The sequence below is a fragment of the Gymnoscopelus microlampas genome (genome assembly GCF_963454915.1).
Source record: "Gymnoscopelus microlampas genome assembly, chromosome: 24".
NCBI classification, from domain to species: domain Eukaryota; kingdom Metazoa; phylum Chordata; class Actinopteri; order Myctophiformes; family Myctophidae; genus Gymnoscopelus; species Gymnoscopelus microlampas.
Window position 1 is genome coordinate 16,095,068 of NC_139961.1, and position 21,169 is coordinate 16,116,236.

General features: G+C 42.2%; 2 protein-coding genes across 4 annotated transcripts in view; one reads left to right on the forward strand and one right to left on the reverse strand.

Moving 5' to 3' along the window:
• Window positions 1–1,989: 1,989 nt before the first annotated feature.
• LOC311041091 (FUN14 domain-containing protein 1) lies at window positions 1,990–15,660 on the reverse strand. 3 transcript variants are annotated; one of them, XM_084051553.1, is made up of 6 exons: window positions 15,532–15,660; window positions 12,786–12,951; window positions 10,699–10,774; window positions 9,477–9,605; window positions 3,359–4,725; window positions 1,990–2,866 (listed from the first exon to the last, which is right to left on the reverse strand). In XM_084051553.1, exons 1-5 carry the CDS (start codon window positions 15,554–15,556, stop codon window positions 4,648–4,650), a joined length of 474 nt encoding a protein of 157 aa, XP_083907679.1. In that variant the 5' UTR covers window positions 15,557–15,660; the 3' UTR covers window positions 1,990–2,866; window positions 3,359–4,647. The 3 variants fall into 3 exon arrangements, with proteins under 3 accessions (XP_083907679.1, XP_083907677.1, XP_083907678.1); XM_084051551.1 differs by having other exon boundaries at window positions 9,471–9,605; XM_084051552.1 differs by having other exon boundaries at window positions 1,990–4,725; window positions 9,471–9,605.
• Window positions 15,661–17,814: 2,154 nt separating this feature from the next.
• The window catches only part of LOC311041078 (lysine-specific demethylase 6A-like), an 87,960-nt gene continuing 84,605 nt past the window's right edge, over window positions 17,815–21,169 (forward strand). Inside the window, exons 1-2 of the mRNA XM_084051518.1 lie at window positions 17,815–18,475; window positions 18,685–18,754. Of these exons, the coding sequence (XP_083907644.1) occupies window positions 18,219–18,475; window positions 18,685–18,754 (327 nt within the window). The 5' untranslated portion in view covers window positions 17,815–18,218. The remainder of the gene's footprint in view (window positions 18,476–18,684; window positions 18,755–21,169) is intronic.

Here is a 21,169-nt window from a genome sequence, read left to right on the forward strand (position 1 = left end):
TATTCAATTTACCTCTGCACATAAGCCTAATGATTTCAAATCCACGCCTCTTCTTTTGGTATCCCATCATTCATTAATGTATGTTTTGTAATATTAATCAAAATCTACAAAGTAACAACTAAAGTTTTCAAATAATTGTAGAAGTACGATATTTGTCTCTGAGATGTAGTGGAGTAGAAGTAAAAATATAGAAAATTGGGAATACGCCAGTAAAAGTACCTCACAATTGTACTAAAGTACAGTACATGTACTTTTGGCTGGGGGATGTACTTGCATATCAAGCTGCCTCATGCTACAGAAACAGGAGATAGGCAGTACGTGGTTCTCAACCTTTTCAGGCTGTGACCCCCCAAAATAATAATATTTGAGCAGGCAACCCCCCCACCCTGAAAACCACTCGGAATTGAATGTGTTGAGGCATTACATTTTGTTTGACTCAGGGTTCTTATACTGTTTTTATACTGGTGTCTTTTCTGAAAATAGCTGATCGACAAGCTCACAACGCGTCGCAGGACTCGCAGCGCGACGTGTTGTGAGCTTGTCGATCTGCTATTTTCAGCGAAAGCTTTCCCCACGATACGGACACTGGGGTTTAATTGGTTAGGCCCTATATACTTTGTCTTGCAACAAATACTGGAAATAACTGGTCTGGTCAACAGCTATTTTATTAATGTCTTCGCCAGAACGAAAGGATGTTTTGCACCCTGTCCGTCCGTCCGTGTGTGCGTCCGTGTGTGTTTGTGTGTCCGTCGCCCCCTCCGTCTGTGAACAGCAAATCTCCGGCACCGTTGGCATGATCGCAGTGAAACTGTAATTATTCAAATCAGCCTCATGGTGGCGCTATAACAGGCCAATTCGTGTTTTTACCTATAACTGCACCGATTTGTGTAAAACTTTGTATGCATGCACACTCCCTAGAGGCCACGGAAAAATCTTTGCCCTGCATTTTTCACATGTACCTTTTATAGCGCCACCAGGAGGCCGACTTATGTAAAACACATTCTTGGATATTACTCCTTCAGATCTTATCCAAATTTCACGCAAATCTGTATTTTTCATATTCCATCCTGATTGGCTAAAATTGACATTAAAGTTTGCACGAGTGGCCTGTTTTGAACAAAATGCCTCAAATCATGAACGCAGCATCCGATTGAGGTGAAACTTTGCACGCGCATTTGCACTCCGTTGAGGAACAAATGCCACCCTTTCAACATTGCCCTATTATAGTGCCACCAGGAGGGTGATTTTTGCAAAACATGTTTTTTAATATTACTCATACAAATGTTGTCCAAGCATCAAGCAAATCGGTACATATTAACTCTAAGTGATCAAGACGGATCCCTCCGATTTTTCACACTCCAGCCTGATTGGCGAATTCCGAACCTTACTGGTCACACTAACCTACCTGATCTGGCGGAGATCTGTGCTCCGAGGAGCACCCTTTCTAGTTATGATTATTTTTATTTATTTTTTATTTTTGAAAATTGTAAAAGTTTTGTAATGTTGTGAAAGCGATGCAAATTGAAAGTTGTTAATAATAAAGAGAACAGTCTGGCGATCAGGTGCAGGATAAAACAGAAGATCAGCACGAAGACTATGAGTCTGTGTAGACTGTCTCGTAATCCATATGCAATAGATAGCATCGTTTCTTAACAGCTTTCACAAAACTTGCTTTGGCAAGGGTTTTATCCTCGAAGAATCTACACCACATTCATATCAACATCCAAAAGATATAAATTGGTATCCTGACCTGAAAATGCATTTTCTGTACGGGGACAATGAGTACTAACGGCACATAGAGCTATTTAACGTTTATTTTAACCAAAGAAAAATCGCTCACCCTATCTTTAAAGCTTTTCCCTTCAGATAATCAGTATTAATTCAATATCCTAACACCAAACCAATTTATTTCTAACACTAAATATTACCAAGTCTGCATTGTGCACAGTGAAATCCTGAGAACAAAATAACTCAAACTAATGCAGTCAGTTAGTCGAAACCAAATCAGGCAGCTTTATTTCAAAATGGAGTGAACAAAGCAAATCAAGACCTTATCAAAAAAAAACACACTACAAGAAATAATGTAAAAAAAAAAAAGAAAAAGCCCAGTACAATAAGACACTATAAACACAAACTGAAAAAAACCTTTGTGCAGTACAGCGGTAACAACAAAAAACAGACAGCGTATATCTGAGACATATTGCACCGTTAGAGAAAGGCAAAACGATCTAACCGATAAGCAACTCAACTTATTGATCTCGTATAATCTATAGATATATCCAATATAATACACGAATGCAGCATCAATGTTGTCTTGTTGCTACAGCAACCCTGCTGACTGTACAATGCCAAGAACTACTGGTTGGTTCCCTGAGGTTCTCCTTGACCAGTAGTTATCAAAGTGGGGTCCCGGAACCTCCAGGGGTCCTTGAGGGAGTTACCAGCTAAATGATTGGTAATTAGGAACACAATGGGCCCATACAGGTCTGTAACACTGAGAGCGGGCAAATGTTATGGGTCCGTTCCATTTGTACACTCTCAGAGTTATGCGGGGTCCGTGGCTTAATGGATCGCAAACTCCGGGGGGGGGGGGTCGTTGACATTAAAAGCGTTTTGGGAACCGCTGCCCTTGACGACAGGACTGGCATCACCTTTGGCGAGTAGCTTGCGAGAGGGTGACGGGGAGATGCTGGCGTGTGAAAGATGCTCGTCCGGTAAATAAAGAGCATGTGAGGATTTCGAGGGGCGGAAGAACAAACAAATGAATCAATCCACAGTTTAACATTGTAAGCTACATGCCCCAACGAGTTGAGGGCTGTTGCGTTTGTGTTGTGGTTTGCACATGTCGTTGCAGTTGGTCAGAAACCTAATAGTCTCGCGTTACCAGACTGTTGCCTCCCACAATTTACAAATGTTTCCGGCATACAGTCTGGGACTCGGAAGCTCTGATAATGCGTAAGGGGAAAGCGGATGCCCCTCCCCTACCCACTTCCGTTTTAGCATTGTGCAGTGGCGCAAAGGAGTCCGACTGGAATCAACGAATCTCATAAACATCGTTTATGTCTACTAGTGTCTTCTTTCACAGTTTTTCGGCGTTAATTCCATGATACCTTTCTCAGTTTTCTGTGATAAACAATCCTCGCACAAACAACATGAATCTACCGCTCCTATGACTATGCTTCCGCCTCGGTTCTGTTTCCACTGGGACTACAGGTCCGTGGGCACCGCGTCGTGATTGGTCGAATGTTTTTCCGGTCTGAACAACTTCCGTTACGCAGCTTTCGGGAAGTGGACTTCCAGACTCCATATAGCATTCAGAGATTGTGGAATAGTTGTCTGGTGACGCGAGACTAGAAACCTAACATCTCAAAATGTCAACGTTTTCTCCCCCATATATTTATACCGTACTTAGTTTTACAACAGTGTTGTTTTTTTTTCCATTTCCTGAAAAGTAATGGTTCTGGTTTCCACTCGACAGTGACGACATGCGTTGTATTATACTGTAATGTCATTCGGTGCACAAACGTTCGTTCAGCCACCAGCCACAGCAGTTAGAAGATTCAGATACTGGCGAGCCGTTTGCTAAACTGCTTCTTTGGCCGGTAGAACACGCACACACACACACACACACACACACACACACACACACACACACACACACACACACACACACACACACACACACACACACACACACACACACACACACACACACACACACACACACACACACACACACACACACACACACACACACACACACACACTTCAGGATTGGCCCAACTGGTACCAAAGCCCAAATGCCATCCTGCTACCATTTGTAGTTATTGTTGATTTATTTAGTGACACTTTGTGGATTTATGTAGCTTTTTACTTAAAGGATCACTTCACCCATTTTCAGTCCATGTTCATATAAAAAAAAAAGGGCACCATTTCTGTCTACTCACTCTTTATATTGCCTGTCGTATTTCTTTTTTAAAAACATTGTACACATTTCTATAGACCCGAGTCCGTTAATAAAGATTGAATTGTCTCATAGGAGGGCTGTGGACAGTTCAGAAACCCTCCCACCAATGACATCATATTAGTGAGGACCAATTATATGAAGATACGTTTGAATATAGGTAAAGTCTCAAAAGCTAGGGGGGGGGGGGGTCAGGTTGGTGGAGAACAAGCTAGGAAACTTAACGTACAGAGAGGAACATGGCCTGGTGACGTCATACGGACAAATTCACCAGCCTGGCACATTTCTACATTATAACATCTCTCAGCGGAGACGTGGAAGAGAAGAGTGTTCCCTAAAACAATCCAAGCACTCCAGTCCTTCAACACCAATTCCAAAAGATATTTTAAAAACTAAATATCCAATTCCAAAATCCTCCTCGCTTTAAACACAAGCCTTGGACCAAATAACAGCATGGTCAACGGAACAACAAAGTCACATCATCATAGCACTGTTACAACAAACCATGCTCAAAATGTTTAATTCCAAACGCAGTATTCAAATGGATTCCACATGTTTTTGGGGTAGTGAGGTAAACATGGAATAACAATGACAGTGTGTCCTATGAGTGTAGTGAGTGGATTCACAGTATGAATGATAACTTATTGTGGTCCTCGGGGGTTTGATGGGGACGGACAGCGACCTCATGAGGCCAGGCCGAGTAGGAAGCCCCCACAAAAGCCACTGGAGACCACGATGTTCCTCTTTATGAAGTCTGTCGCCTGGGAGGAAGACGGAAGCATTAGAGAAATAACAGTGGTGTACAGTATCTAAGTACATTTACTTGAGTACTGTACTTAAGTACAATTTTTAGGTATTTTTTTACTTTACTTGAGTATTTCCTATTTTCAATAGTTTTACTTCACTACATCTCACAGGCAAAGAGTGTACTTTTTACTCCACTACAAATATTTGAAAACTTTTACATTAACCACTTCAGCCCTATTTAAACTTTGGGTGCTTGTAGATCTGCCATTTTCAAAAGATTTTAATACATTTGAAAACTTGTGAAATGGGACATTCTGCATAATGTGTAGGCCACTTTTACTTTTGGTACTTTAATTATATTTCGATGCCAATACTTTTGTACTTTTACTCTTGAATTCTGGGTTATTTTACTTGTAACAGAGCATTTCTAAGTATTGATACTTTTATTTAAGTAAAAGATTTGAGTACTTTTACCACCACTGGAAAATTCAATAAATAATAATACATTTTAATCATCTATTAATCAAATTAATCATCTAAACTGCAACCTCTAGTGGTGTATTGCTTTATTCTCAAACTTTGTAATTTCAAGGTTCAAGTTCGATATGCATTAAGCCACGGACCCCCATTTGATACCATTGTTTTCATCTAAGGGACCCCGATGAGTGTAGGAATGGAACCAAATAGACCCTTACTGTTCATTGGTTCCATTCCAACACTGTCACAGTTACAGACCTGTAAGGGTCGATTTGGTTCCATTTGCACTCTCTCAGAGTTACAGACCTGTAAGGGTCCATTTGGTGATATTTGCACTCTCTCAGTTACAGACCTGTAAGGGTCCATTTGGTCCCTAACTATCATTTAGTTCCATTCGTAAACTCTCACAGTTAGAGACCCGACTGTGGGGGTCCATTTAGTTCCTAAGTAACGATCCATAATCATTCAGACACTAACCACCATACAGTGAACAACTTAAACCCCAGCAAGCTCACAACGCGTCACAGTGTCAACTTGTCGATCGGCTATTTTCAGCGCAAGCCTTCCACACAGTAACAGAAAAGACACCAGTATAGAGCCCGGTCGACCATATTGGGGTTTAAAGGGATATTTCACTTTCAAAAAAACTTTTGGTCATTTTATCGTCTACTCAGGCCTTTGTGATCCCCCCATACAGTTTTTAAGTTGCTCGATTCAGTATTTAGACATTTAATATTCATTTTATCAGACACGCCCCCTTCCTATACATTGTACTTAAGTACAGTACTTGAGTAAACGTACTTAGTTACTTTACACCACTGGTGTTCAGTAGCACTGATTTATAAAACGTTTTAGTTTTTAGTTTAAAAATGGAGATAGCTGTTTTTTGCCCGACAACAACGATATGCTTTATTGCAACTCTGAAATAGGCTCCATGCACAGCAGCCATATTATCACTTCCTTCACAGGTGTTACCAATGATACTAATGAAGGCTCTGTTCCATTTAGTGTAGCACAGTGGTTTCCACGACCCCCATAACTCTGAGTGTACAAATGGAACCAAATGGACCCTTACAGGTCCATTTGGTTCCATTTATACACCCTCAGAGTTACACACCTGTAAGGGGCCATTTGGAAGTCCATGAGGGTCCCTGGACCCCAACTGTAGACCCACTGGTGTAGCAGAGTGTTTCCAGTGGGCCAACATGCACAATATCAGCACCCTGACTCTGTTTGACCAGAATGGAACAGAGCCTTCATTAGTATCATTGGTAACACCTGTGAATGTCTTCATAATATGGCTGCTGTGAATAGAGCCTATTGCACTATAAAGTGTGAGTTACGTGTAGACCACTGTGCACACGTACGACAGTGTCTCGCGCCAAAAATAGCAGATCTACAAGCACATGTGACGTGTGCTTGCAGATCTGCTATTTTTGGAGCAACGACCAGTGGGTGTAGTATTTCAAATTGCACACTAGAGGGATGTATTGTGCAGCATGTATCCAACTACACCAGGTGGAGACCACTGTACTGCATATCGCCTCTGTCGGTTGGAAACCTCATTATGTCAAAAAACTGTTACTTTTCAGGATATATGTTCAAAAGCAGCAAAAAGAAGCAGATCCACAAGCTCAGATCTAGTACTTTTGATGCTTTTGTGTGACGCTGATAAGCACTTGGAATTGTAGGAGTTGAGGCATTACATTTAGTTTGACTGTTCCACAGATAAATGTTGTGAATATCCGATATACGTTTTTATAGCATAGTTTGTTGATTACTTTTGATGCAGTAGCTGTCTTCTTTCTTTTCACATCTTCTCTTCTTTTTGTATTAGGCATTAGCAGTGGTGGAAAAAGTACTCAAATGTTTTACTTAAGTAAAAGTATCAATACTGCAATGTAGAAGTACTCCGTTACAAGTACAATTCTCCAAATACTCCAAAATTCAAAATTTACTTGAGTAAAAGTACAAAAGTATTGGTATCAAAATGTACTTAAAGTACCAAAAGGTAAAGTACTAAAAAAACAGGTCCAACTCCGATCAATACCGATCCGATACGGCACATAATAGTCTCTATACCTAGTGATGCGAGGGTTGACCCGTTACCCGGACAGTCAAGATTTCAGAGGCAATAGGCTCTATTCACAGCAGCCATATTATGAAGACATTCACAGGTGTTACCAATGATACTAATGAAGGCTCTGTTCCATTCTGGTCAAACAGAGTCAGGGTGCCGATATTGTGCATGTTGGCCCACTGGGAACACTCTGTTACACCAGTGGGTGTGCAGTTGGGGTCCAGGGACCCTCATGGGCTTCCAAATGGCCCCTTACAGTTACAGGTCCATTTGGTTCCATGTGTACACTCTCAGAGTTATGGGGGTCGTGGAAACCACTGTGCTAGACTAAATGGAACAGAGCCTTCATTAGTATCATTGGTAACACCTGTGAATGTGTTCATAATATGGCTGCTGTGAATAGAGCCCATTATGCGGGTTGCGGGTCATCAACACCACTCTCTACCGCAAAAAAAAAAATCACATTTAAGCCCATTTTATAAACATTTGGATAAAACTACCATTAAAACCCATCATAATTATTTTAAAGTTTTTATCATGATCTGACAATGTCAGTGTGGGTTCATTCCCGACAGCCTGGTGATGCTGTGTCTCACAGCGGCTGCAGTTATCCCATAGATCAGCCTATTCTTCGTACCATGGTGTTGCGCGATGAAAATATCAGACCTACAAGCTCACAACACGTCACAACGCGCCGCGTTGTGAGCTTGTATGTCTGCTATTTTCAATCCGCCATAAGGCGAAGCACAAATGAAGCTTTACACACACAGCTGCATCTCCTCCTAATCAGCGTTGCGTACGGGTGGTTCGCTCGGGTGTAATGATGATAAACAGAACCGGGGTCCCGAAGTGATAGAATATGAACCAAGCCAGACCCACTTGACGATAATAAAACCCATCAAAACCAGAACTCGTATGGGTCGTGGATATTATACAAGCAAGCACAGTTACTGTCTGTCTGCAATGGATAAAGTGTTAGTGGCGAAAGTTGGTGACACACATACACATTGCAGGCAACTAAGGCAAGTACTCAACCTCCCTTGCACCATCATTCATGTATAACATTAACAAAACTAAACACAAGCTGTAGGTTTTGCATATTAAGGTTGCTAGATGTAAAGGCCAAAACATATATTAATTTATTCATACTGATGTGCGATGTAGGCTAAGGTGTCGTGCAGCAGTTCACTCACACTCACACTCACTCATGATTATCTTCTTTTTTTTCATCGCGGGGCGGGTCGAGTCGTTGATTTTTATATAGTTTTGCGGCGCGGGTTGAAGCGGGTTCGGTTCCGTGGCGGGGCGGGGGGGGGGGGGGGGGGGGGGGTCAAGAAAAAACCCGACCCGCGCATCACTACTCTATACTGTCTATCTCATGTTTACACCACTGGGCATTAGGTATTAAAAGTCCTTATGTTTACACCACTGGGCATTAGGTATTAAAAGTCCTTAAAGTGTCACTTTACTGTCATCGGGCCCCCCCTCACCCCCAAAAACAAAAATCATGTGGGGACCCACAGGTTGAGAACCACTGAACTGGAATACACCTTAAAATTCAGCATTTTATCAGCTTACATACAAATCGGCAATTATATATCACATTATGTAAATGACTGTAAATAGGAATAAAGGTAGATTGCAAAGTTTAAACCCTTCACTTCTATGACATTGTGATGCCTATTTTATACACAGCTAATATTATACGCAATATGCACACAATATGCAATACGAATATTCACAAAATGTGATAACTATGGGGTGATTTTCTTCTGCACGCTGTTAGTAGGCCAAAGGAGATCTCCTTGGCCTACTAACAGCGTGCAGAAGAAAATCAGAGCTGATCGGTGTAGTGGGGTGGCCGTAGCTTAATGCAGCGGTTCTCAACCATTTCAGGCTGTGAACCCCCCCCCCCCCCCCCCCCAAATAATCACATTTGAAGTGGAGACTGCCAAAAATAATCCTATTTTAACTGAGGACCTCCCAAAATAATCATATTTGAACTGGGACCTGTGAACCTGATCACTCAGGTGAAAAAGAACAGCACAATCTTTTATAAGACAATTAAAAAACAAAATCTTGTTTTTCTCGTCGACGGCAGGCTGCGCCTTAGCAGAGAAAAACGAGAAATCTCATCGATGGCAGGCATTGAGTTAACCGATTCAGAGGGAATAGATAAAGAAAACTCTCTTCTCCAGGTACCTTTACCTCCTCAATGAAGGAGTTGATTTCAGGAGCTGCTTTGTTGGCCTTCTTCTTCAGGTGCTTCTTGGCTTTGTTCACATCTTTCTCCACCTTCTTCCAGTCCACCTGCACGTACCCGCTGTGATTGGCTATCTGTGGGGGCGACAAAACCACGGAATGATGAGTGTGACATCATCACTGCAATACATGACCAAACAAAGTGATGATTGATGAAAGAAGTACTCAATTTTTTCACTTAAGTAAAAGTTTCAATACCCTACTGTAGAAAGTCTGTACGTATACAAGTACAAGTTCGGTATTCATCATTTTTAAGTTTACAAATGTATAAAAATAGCAGATCTACAAGCTCACAACGCATCGCAAAGCGACATGTTGTGAGCTTACAGTATATCGGCTATTTTCAAATTGACAAACTATTTAGGTCTGAAGTGGTTTTGTAATAAAAAATCTGCAAAGTAACTAAAGTTTTAAAATAGTGGCGTAAAAGCACAATATTTGCTTTTGAGATGTAGTGGAGTAGAAGTACAATTATTGAAAATACTCCAGTAAAGTAAAAAATACCTCAGAATTGTACTTAAGTACAGTACTTGAGTACTTTCCACCACTGTGATTAACACATCTTTGCGGGCGTGCCCTCACTGCCCTGGGAATGCCGACTCATGCTTCATTCATGGTCGGTTGCACTGCAGTGTAGCGCGAAGAAAATAGCAGACCTGCAACGCCCTGAACGCGCCCTGAGGTACTTTTACTTTACTGGAGTATTTCCAATTGTCTATACTTTTACTTCCACTCCACTACATCTCAGAGGCAAATATTGTACTTTTACTCGACTACAATTATTTGAAAACTTTAGTTACTAGTTACTTTGCAGATTGTTATAAAACATACATTAACCACTTTAGCCCTATTTTAAACCTAGGCTATTTGAAAATAGCCGATCTACAAGCTCACAACGTGTCGCGATGCAACGCGTTGTGAGCTTGTGGATCCGCTATTTTCTAACATTTTAGTTATTTTGCTTTTGGTACTTTGAGTACATTTTGATACCAATACCTTTGTACTTTCACTCAGGTGAATTTTGAATTTCGGACTTTTACTTGAAACAGAGTACTTCTGCATTGCAGTATTGATACCTTTACTCAAGTAAAACATTTGAGTACTTTTTCCACCATTGCCGTCGTGTGAGGAAGTACGAATCTGACTTTTTTAGTCTAGACGTTCATACCTGTAACAAGAGGAATCCTCCGCCCACGGCCGTAGCAGCGATCTTCCCGACTCTCTGGAAGAGGTAACCTGCACACCTGGAGGGGACAGAGGGGTCGGTTCTACTCTTTTATCCATGACGACGGAAACATTTCAATGCTATTCAACCCATTGAAACCGGGAGAGCGTCTGTGCCCTCTTAGATTTTAGCTTTACGAGAGTGTGTCTCACGATTCAACCTATAGGCTCTACGCACAGCAGCCATATTGGAAAGAAATTGGGCCTCTTCTTACTTCCTTCACATGTGTTACCAATGATACTAGTGAAGGCTCTGTTCCAGTCTGGTCAGGGTGCTGATATCTTGCATTTTGGCTCACTAGAAACACTCCATTTTGGTTCCCAAATGGCCCCTTATGGTGGGTGTGTAACTCTGAGAGTGTACAAATGGGACCAAATGGACCCTTACGGGTCCATTTGGTCCCATTTGTACACTCAGAGTTATGGAACAGAGCCTTAATTAGTATCATTACTAACACCTGTGAAGGAAGTAAGGAAGGGGCCCAATTCATTCCCAATATGGCTGCTGTGCATAGAGCCTATTGAATCCAGGAACGCATCTGTGTTTTTTTCTTCTTTTTCGTTTGGGCTATTAAAAAATAACTGATCTACAAGCTTATAGCGCGGCACCGAGTGCCGCGCTATGAGCTTCTAGATCTGCTATTTATTTATTTTTTATCGTGAAAATCTGTGTCACTCAAATCTTTGCTTCTGGAGGTCCCTGGAACAAAATATTTGACAAATGTTTGCACACATTTTTCACGACAACAAAAAAAAAATAGCAGATCTACAAGCACATAGCGCGGCTCATATAGCTGTTATTTTTGAATAACCAAAACAAAAAAATCACACATGTGCGTTACCGGTTTTAATGGGTTAAAATGAATAGCAGATCTACAAGCTCAAGCTTGTAGATGTTTTAAGAATCGTGAATATTTGTGCAAATCTTTGAATATAGGTACAATTTGATTTAAAAAAAAAAAAAAGGTACAATTATTTTCTAGTTGGTCTGTCTCATAGGAGGGATGCGGACCCTTCAGAAATCCGCCTACCAGTGACATCATCGGTTATTTTTTTAACAAGATTTTTATTTATTTATTTAGATTTGTATTAAGGCGAGAAGTTCAGAACAATGGTTCCATTATAGCACGATCATTTTCCAGGAATAGAAAGCCTGCAGTATCTATTAGCTTCTCCATCAATGAGTTCACAGGTAGGCGGGTTTCTGAACTGTCCACAGCCTTCCTCTGAGACACAGACTGAGTAGACAGAAATGGAACCATATTATAATTAGTGAAGACCAATTATATGAAGATACGTTGAAAATGGGTGACGTCATCCTTTAATGGGTTTACCTTAAAGCCCTGTCCACGCCAATGATTCACAACACAATTAGTGTCAATTTGCAGCATTATCCCAAAACTGCACTGAACTGTCCCAACATTTTTCTGAGCTGCAACGGGTCAATTCAGACCACTGCCATAGTGCCATTTCTTGCAACTGGTTAGCGGATCCACAAGCTCACGTCGCCTTGTGAGCTTGTAGATCGGCTATTTTCGCTACTTTTGCGTGACACTTGTATGATGATGAAGTAGGACAGGGGTCTTCAACGTTTTCAGTCCAAGGACCCCCTAGCTGAGAGAGAGATGAAGCAGGGACCCCTCTATGTTGTATAAAATTGTGTTTCAGCTAAACTTTTGCTGCTCTTTTTTCCCCTCTACACCTACAACTCTTTGCCAAAAATAGCCGATCTACAAGCTCACAACGCCTCGCGCTGAGCTTGCAGACCTGCTATTTTTGGCTAAAGTTCTCCTCAGAAAAGGGATGCTAGGGTTCAAATGGTTAATGTAAAAAAAAAAACGAAGCATATCACACAAAGATTTGGCGGACCCCCTGTATTAACTAGGGGCCCCGGACCCCCTGTTGAAGTCCCCTGAAGTAGGACATTCATTTATAAAAAAATACAAAAAATAAATAAACGTAAAAAGTTAAAATATGGAGCAACAAGGTTTCTGCCTGACAACAGGAGTGATGATGTGTTGTGGACCCTACCATCCAGTGACCCCTCCCATCATGATCTGTGTGGCCACGGAGTACTTCTCCACGATGGGGCCCGAGTTGTTCCCAAATACTCGGCTCCACCACTGGTGTCTGCGGGCGTATTCCGTCAAGTCCACCACCTCGTAAACCTCATCTTCACTCTCTGGGTCATCCTGACCTGTGGTGTGGAAGAGGACACATACAATTATATGAATTCTGTGTTACAGACAGGCAGACAGACGCACGATAAATGATTCAGCCAGAGGGTTAGGGGCTGAATAACTGTATATATCACAGGTCGCATTAGGCCGGCAATAGGGTCTATGCACAGTGGCCATATTGGAAAGAAATTGGGCCTCTTCCTTAACCCATTTAGACCGGGAAAGTATGCGTGACATTTTAGATGTATAGCTTGTATGAGCTTGTATAGCAGATATACAAGCTCATAGCGCGGCACCGCGCTATGAGCGAGTGCCGCGCTATGAGCTTGTAGATCTGCTATTTTTTGGAAATCTATTTGGAAAAGGTTTACAAAAACAAGGTTGGATGCAAGCTGTGCAAGGCCAAGTTGTTAGGAGAAAAATCAACAGCGATGCATGTGACATACATAAGACGATTCATCAGAGACAAGACAACAGCTGTCCATTACTAGCATCATGGGCAAGGTCGCATCGCATGCACCACGATAATCATAAAGATGGACCCATCCCAACCCGTAAAAATAATTACCACTTTAATTGCAAACGTCTATGAGGAGACGAGATGTAATCTCTGAAAATGCTTAATCGGCTTTCCCAAAGTGTCACCATACCTGGGAGAAGCCTTTTTTTTTTATGCATCGCTGGCGAGATGTTACGAATATGGATAATAATTCTGAAGTGCCTATTTGCGTGCAGTAACCTTTGATTGCTATTTACTCTGAAGGAAAAATAAGTGCTGAAACTGATGATGCAATATGTTGTTGAGACATCATTACGCACACATGTTCATGAATTGGAAAAGTATTACGGCAGTTATTGTTATCAGATGTCTGGAAAACTAATCATAACACATATTTTATATACATATACATATACACATACATACATACACACACACACACACACACACACACACACACACACACACACACACACACACACACACACACACACACACACACACACACACACACACACACACACACACACACACACACACACACACACACACACACACACACACACACACACACACACACACACACACACCAGTGGCGTAGCCAGAACACTAGCGTAGGCTGGGCCAGAGCGGGTGGGAAAAGGTGCGTTTTTTCCGGGTTTTTGAAACAGTGTTATTTTTAATTTTTTAAATATCATATCCAGCCATTTTGATGTGTCTTCATTTTTTTGGGGGGGTGGGCAGAAAAAACAAATGGGTGGGCCCAGGCCTACCCATGCCAACCCGTGGCTACGCCACTGACACACTTTCTTTCTTTCTATCTATATATCTATACACACACACAACTAGGGATGGGTATTGGCAACAATCTCACGATACGATACGTATCACGATACTTGGGTCACGATACGATTATATTGCGATACGTATCACGATACTTGGGTCGTATCACGATATTGCGATATATTGCGATATATTGCGATATATTGCGATATATTGCAATATATTGCGATATATCGCGATATATACATATATCACAACTACATATTGTTTATATATACACTACATATTGGGTAGCTGCAGATCTGTGATAGGTTCTTTGAATGTTTTTCATAAAACCTGTATCTGAAAAAGCAAAAAAATTCCCCCCCAAAAAAAAATCGCGATATCGATACAGTATCGTGAAATAAAATATCGCGATATATCGCGATAGCGATAATATTGCCATCCCTACACACAACTGAAATAATTTAGCCCAAATAAAAACAAGCGTCATTTTTTGGCAGAAATTACAACAGGTCAAAAATAACACAAAGACAGTACTCACTCACCACCCCCCCCCCCCCCCCCACACACACACACCAATGATACTAATGAAGGCTCTGTTCCATTCTGGTCAAACAGAGTCAGGGTGCTGATATTGTGCATGTTCGCTCACTGGAAACACTCTGTTACACCAGTGGGTCTACAGTTGGGGTCCAGGGACCCTCATGGGCTTCCAAATGGCCCCTTGCAGGTGTGTAACTCTGAGTGTACAAATGGGTCCATTTGGTTCCATTTGTACACTCTCAGAGTTATGGGGGTCGTGGAAACCACTGTGCTACACTAAATGGAACAGAGCCTTCATTAGTATCATTGGTAACACCAGTGAACGAAGTGATAATATGGCTGCTGTGCATAGAGCCTATTACAGCCAACACCACACGCACGCACAGTGACATAACATTTCAGCTAAGACCCTACCTCATACATCACAGCCCCCCCGCCCAATGTATCTTCGACAACACAACACGTATCATAAAGTGAGGTCCCTAGCAAAAAGGAACAGTTTAGAAAACACTTTAAGCCCTATTTGGATGTTCCGTCTCTTCGAAAACAGCCGACCTACAAGCTCACAACGCGTAGCGATGCGACGCGTTGTGAGCTTGTAGATCGGCTGGTTTTCCAATAAATCGTCTCTTGTGGGGGTCCCTGGCACCGAATCTGTAATAATTGTGGGGGGGGGGGGGGGTCCGCCGAGGAAATGAACATCAACTTGGGGGACCCTTGGCGTGAGGGTGTCTGATAAAGACCATAAAGAGGGTTTGTTGTCACTCACCTTCTCTTTGGTCCGCTGACGCCATTTTGGATTTAACTGCCTCTCTTATGTCACCAGGATGTTGACAATCAGTGGTGGGAAAAGTACTCAAATTCTTTACTTAAGTAAAAGTACCAATACTGTAATATAAAAATACTCTATACAAGTAAAAGTCCAGAATTAAAAAAATACTTGAGTAAAAGTACTAAAGTATTGGCATCAAAATGTACTTAAAGTACCAAAAGTAAAAGTACTACATATTTAAAAATAGCCGATCTACAAGCTCACAACGAACCTCGCATCACCAGTCTTTCCACCTCGGAGGAAGCTCACAACGTGTCGTGTCGCATTAACCACTTCAGGGGCAGGCTGAAGTGGTTTAGTGCCTCAAAATTGTACAGTACTTGAGTAAATGTAATCAGTTACTTTACACCGCTGTTGACAATACGGGACTCCGCCCACTCTGCGTGACGCTCAGCCACGTCACTCAACGCTTTGATCTTCACAACACACACACATGAAATAAAGAATAATATAAATGCATATTAGCTATGTAAAGAGAAAAAAACTATAAAACCAAAACAAATATATATACACCTCATAATATGAAAGTATGCATAAAGAATAATACGAAATGAAAACATGTCTAAAAAAAAAAGTGTGTGTGTGTGTGTGTGTGTGTGTGTGTGTGTGTGTGTGTGTGTGTGTGTGTGTGTGTGTGTGTGTGTGTGTGTGTGTGTGTGTCGTCCATAAAATGTCTTTATATCTTTGAATAATGAGATGGTGATTTGTCTGATTCATCACTTTAAGAAACTGATTTTTGTACAAGACTGTATGAAGGAGATTGTCATGTTTTTCTTTTGCAATCAAATACATAATTTGCAGTAAATGATTCCAGAGTAGTCACAAAACACAAGCGTATAGATATAGTAAGAATATAATAGGAATATGTAGGTATGGGAATAAACATACTGTATATATGGTAGTTTAGCTGCATATTAATTTATGTATGGGAATTAACATACTGTATAGTTAAGTTGCATATTAATGTTTCAATGTACAGATTATAGTTTTTTTTATATTATAGCCTACTGTTTAGACTGATATTAGGTTCTTGGTTTACCTATGATCCTAGATTACTATTTATATGCATTTGATGATATATATATACATATACATATATATATATATATATATATATATATATATATATATATATATATATATATATATATATGTGTGTGTGTGTGTGTGTGTGTGTGTGTGTGTGTGTGTGTGTGTGTGTGTGTGTGTGTGCCTGCGTGCGTGCGTGCATGCGTGTGTGGTGAATTGGGAATACACATAGCAGAATTGAATATAGGCTAATAGGAATGTATGTAGGCCTACTATATGGGAATAAACATAGTTGCAGGTAATATGAAGGTATATATGGGAGTAAACATATAGCAGAGTTGAATATACTATGAATGTATTATTTAGGCTACTGTAAGGGAATAAACATGTTGTATTCTCAGAGTTAAACATGGCCCCTGTCAAAGTCTTAACCTACCCCCCCCCCCCCCCCCTCCTCCTCAAACTATCTATTGTACATATTTCTTGTTTTTCATACCAGTAACCTGTAAGCTGATTTGAACAGAGTTGAATACAATACGAAAGTATGCACTGTGTGGGAATACTACACAGAGTTGAAGAGTATTATGTGAATGTAATGCATGGGAATAAACATTTTGCATTGTTGAATATAGGCCTAATATGAATGTAACTATGTACCATATGCCTATATGGGAATAAACAGAGTTGAATAAAATATGAAAGTATACTGTATGGGAATACACAAGAGTTGAATATAATATGAATATATGTATGTGTGTATGGATGGACGTATGGATGTATGTACCGTAGGCCTACTATATGGGAATAAACAAGAGTTGAATAAAATATTAAAGTATGTAGGCCTACTATATGGGAATAAACAAGAGTTGAATAAAATATGAAAGTGTGTAGGCCTACTGTATGGGAATACACAAGAGTTGAATATAATATGAATGTACCGACGTGTAGGCCTACTAGGTGGGAATACGCAGGATTTTAATAAGAAATGATGCACTATGGGAATACACAGAGTTCAATACAACATGAAAGTGTACTGTATGGGAATACATAGAGTTGAATATTATGTGAATGTAATGTATGGGAAATAAACATAATAGCAAAGACAGTCATATGGTGGCACGCGGCCGCTCTCATTGGCCGAAGAGGCACGGGAGGGCGTGGCCACGGCGGCGCGTGGGTTCGCTCGGGTGACACAATTATAACAACTTTAGCTCCGTGGCTGCAAAGGATTTACATGGTCCAGAAAAAATCACACAGAATTTCCATTCCCGGATTATTAACCGCTACATCTTCGCTTTTTCTTTTTTTTCCAACCAGAGACACCATCAAGGACAATAGCAATATTAATTCGAATAGTCATTTTTCGAATTACTATTCGAAAAAATGTGACGTTTCGAGGATAGAGCCGCTGCGCTCGCGCTCCTCCATGTCCCCGTCTGTAGAGAAAACGTTGTTGTACTTCAACACCGAAGAACCGCATCGGGTTTTTTTTTTCTGTTCTTTCTTTTAAACTTTCTCATCAGTTTTTTTTTAACCACGACATTTTAACAGTTTAAAAAAAAAAACATTTTAATTTCAAATTTAATTTGATTTCCATGCAATCTCGCGGTGGTGGTGGTGGTGTCGCCTCCTCCTCCTCCATCATCGCCGCCGCTCGGAGTGTCTCGCGCTCGGCTCGCGCTGCCGTCGCCGCCGCCGCCGTCGTCGTCGCCGTTGCGGCTGCTGGTGATGAGGAAAAGAAAATGGCGGCGGGGGGAAAAGCGAGCAGCGGCGGCGAGCCACCCGAGCAGCAGCAGGAGGACTTCCCGACGCTGACAGCCCAGGAGAGGGACGCTCTGGTCGGCGTGGACAGGTCGGCACGGCACGGCGCCCCCCCCCCCTCGTTTTTTTAACAACGCTCCATTTTCCAACCGTTAAAACTAGGGGTTTCTTCCCCCTCTTTCTGCTCGACGTTGTCGACGCGTTGTGCCGAGGGGGGAAGAAAACCTAGTTTCAACGGGTTAACTGACAGTTTGTTTCTTTCTTGTGTGTGTGTTTTTCCCCCCTTTCTTTTTTGTGCAGCTCACTGTTCGGGTTTCAGAGGCTTCGTGAAGATGGCGCCAGCAGGACGAAGAAGGCCCTGCTCGTCAAGGTAAACTACTAACAGCCGGTAACCTAACGGCCCGGCTCGAGCGGGTTTACGGAGAGAGCTCGCTCGCGCTGCTGCCTGACGGCGGGCGGCGCGGGGCGGCTTGCTTGTTGTGGGGCTTTAGCCACCGTTAGCTTAGCTTAGCTAGAGAACCGAGAGAGGAGCGGTTCAGACAGACGGTAACAGGATAGGTGGGCACTAGTACTAGGGGACGTCTGGGCACCTCGACGTGAAATATGCTATTTTGTCCAAAAAATGGTTAAAAAAAGAACATTTGAAAGGTGTTCTTAAGCAATACATGATTAGAACATGCTTACACGTTTGACCATTCAGGTCTAATGTATCTACAATTGCTATACATTGCTACGAATCCCGTATATCCAGTCATTTTGGGGGCATAAACAAGAAGTTGAAGGATAAAATGAAGTATGTATATTGATATAACGTGCATGTTCACATCATGTATACTTATACTTGAGACCATTTTTCAAATATTTTATTTTTAAAAACATTTTGGACAAAATAGCCAATTTTACACCGAGGAGCCCAGATGTCCCCTTCCCCTATATAGTGCCCACCTATCCTGTATCCGCACACACACACACACACACACACACACACACACACACACACACACACACATAACAAGAAGCATAAAGCAAGGCCCCCGTTGGTTCACCGGGGAGGAGGCCTCCCGGTTCGACTCCCTGCTCGAATTAACGCCTTTCAACGGGGGGGGGGGGGGGGGTGTCGACGTGCGTTTCTCCGGTTGGAAACGCGTTGTTTCCTACACGCACAGGGGAACGTGTATTAACGTATAGCCCCGCACAGCGCAGCCTCCTCTCTGTTAGCCTGGACGGGGAGCTAATGTTGCTAACTGGAGGAGGCTGCACCTGCGGCCGCAGCAGCCGGGGAAAGGACGCTCCTCTCCGGCTAGTTCATGTTGGGTCACCCCGGCCCTTAAGCAGCAGCACCAGCGCTTTCTTATTCACTATGCTGCTTTGCAAAACGCAACACCATAGCCTTTATACACTTAACAGACCTCACCGTGGCTTTGTTTTTGTGTAGCACTGTGTGTGTGTGTGTGTGTGTGTGTGTGTCATTGTTGCACTATTCTATTAATGAGGAAACTTTAATGTTGTTGCTCTGCAGACGGCGTCCATCTCGTGCTGTTATTCGTGAATGCATCAGTGGGTGCATGATAATGATGATGATGATGTGTAGTAAACGTTTAAGTTATAATCCTGCAGGGTGGAGAGGAAGCTGTTTGTTGAACTGTCAGGGAGGAGGGTGAGGGTGCTTTCTAGTTGTCTGTGCGTTCTGCTTTGCATTGAGTTCGGTGCTGGTCGCGTTCAGGACCTGACCGGTTTGTTTTTGAACGAGAAAGTCTGCAAACGACTTGACATTTACAAGTAACGTTAATGGCTGGATGGCTGCCAGGGACTGGGTCGGTCCAAGATGGCGGGACATGGAGGAGTGACACCGGCAGCAACGATATTACCCGGTTTGATATGAACAGGATCGACCCTGAAGCTTTCCCCGGTGTTTCCTTTGAGCCTTAGACCGTTGGTGTGTCACGCCTGTCATTCTCAGTAGGAGCCACAGTCATGTCAGTGTCTTTTGTTTACAGTATTGCATCGCTTCTCTGCTGTGTGTCTGTGTGTCATATTCAGATGGCAAGCTGAGTTTGAGATGCATTTGTTGGACCTGCAACTGCAACGCAACGAGCTGCAAACTTAACAACGGGGCAAAGCAAAACGTCTGTGCATGTGTCGGCTGGTGTTTGACAGCTCATGGTTTGAAGGGCTGGTCCAGCACTCTGGATGTGCTCGCTAGGTGGTGTAGGATAGCTGCATGAAGCAGTGCTGTAGCCTAGCACAGTGATTCTCAACCTTTTGAATTTCAAGGACCCCCAGTTTGATATGCATTAGCCCACGGACCCCCATTTGATAGAATTATTTATCTCTGGACCCCGATCTACACTGTGCAATCCTCAGTGTTCATTTAAAGTAACTCTCAGAGTTCCAGACTCATAAGGGTCCGTTTGGCTCCATTTATACATGCAGAGTTAGACTCATAAGGGTCCATTTGGTTCCATTTGCACACACTCAAGAGTGACCTTGATTTGGTGGTCCCCAGAACTGACGTTGAGAAATGGTACTGTTGCAGAAACGGTACTGTTGCAGAAACTCGGTGGATAACGGTGTCTGTCTGGGCCACGCAGCACAGCCATACTCGTTGACCACAAAACCACCTTATTTGCATCTGAGTTTGCGCGCTTTCTCTGGCATTTTTGTTGTTGCATAACACACTGCATGGTTGCAATGGGACAGTGCACAGTTTGTTTGATTTACATTTTTGGTTGCCAGGAAGTCTCATTCAGATCAGAAATCTATTTTACAAGATAGACCTGGCCAA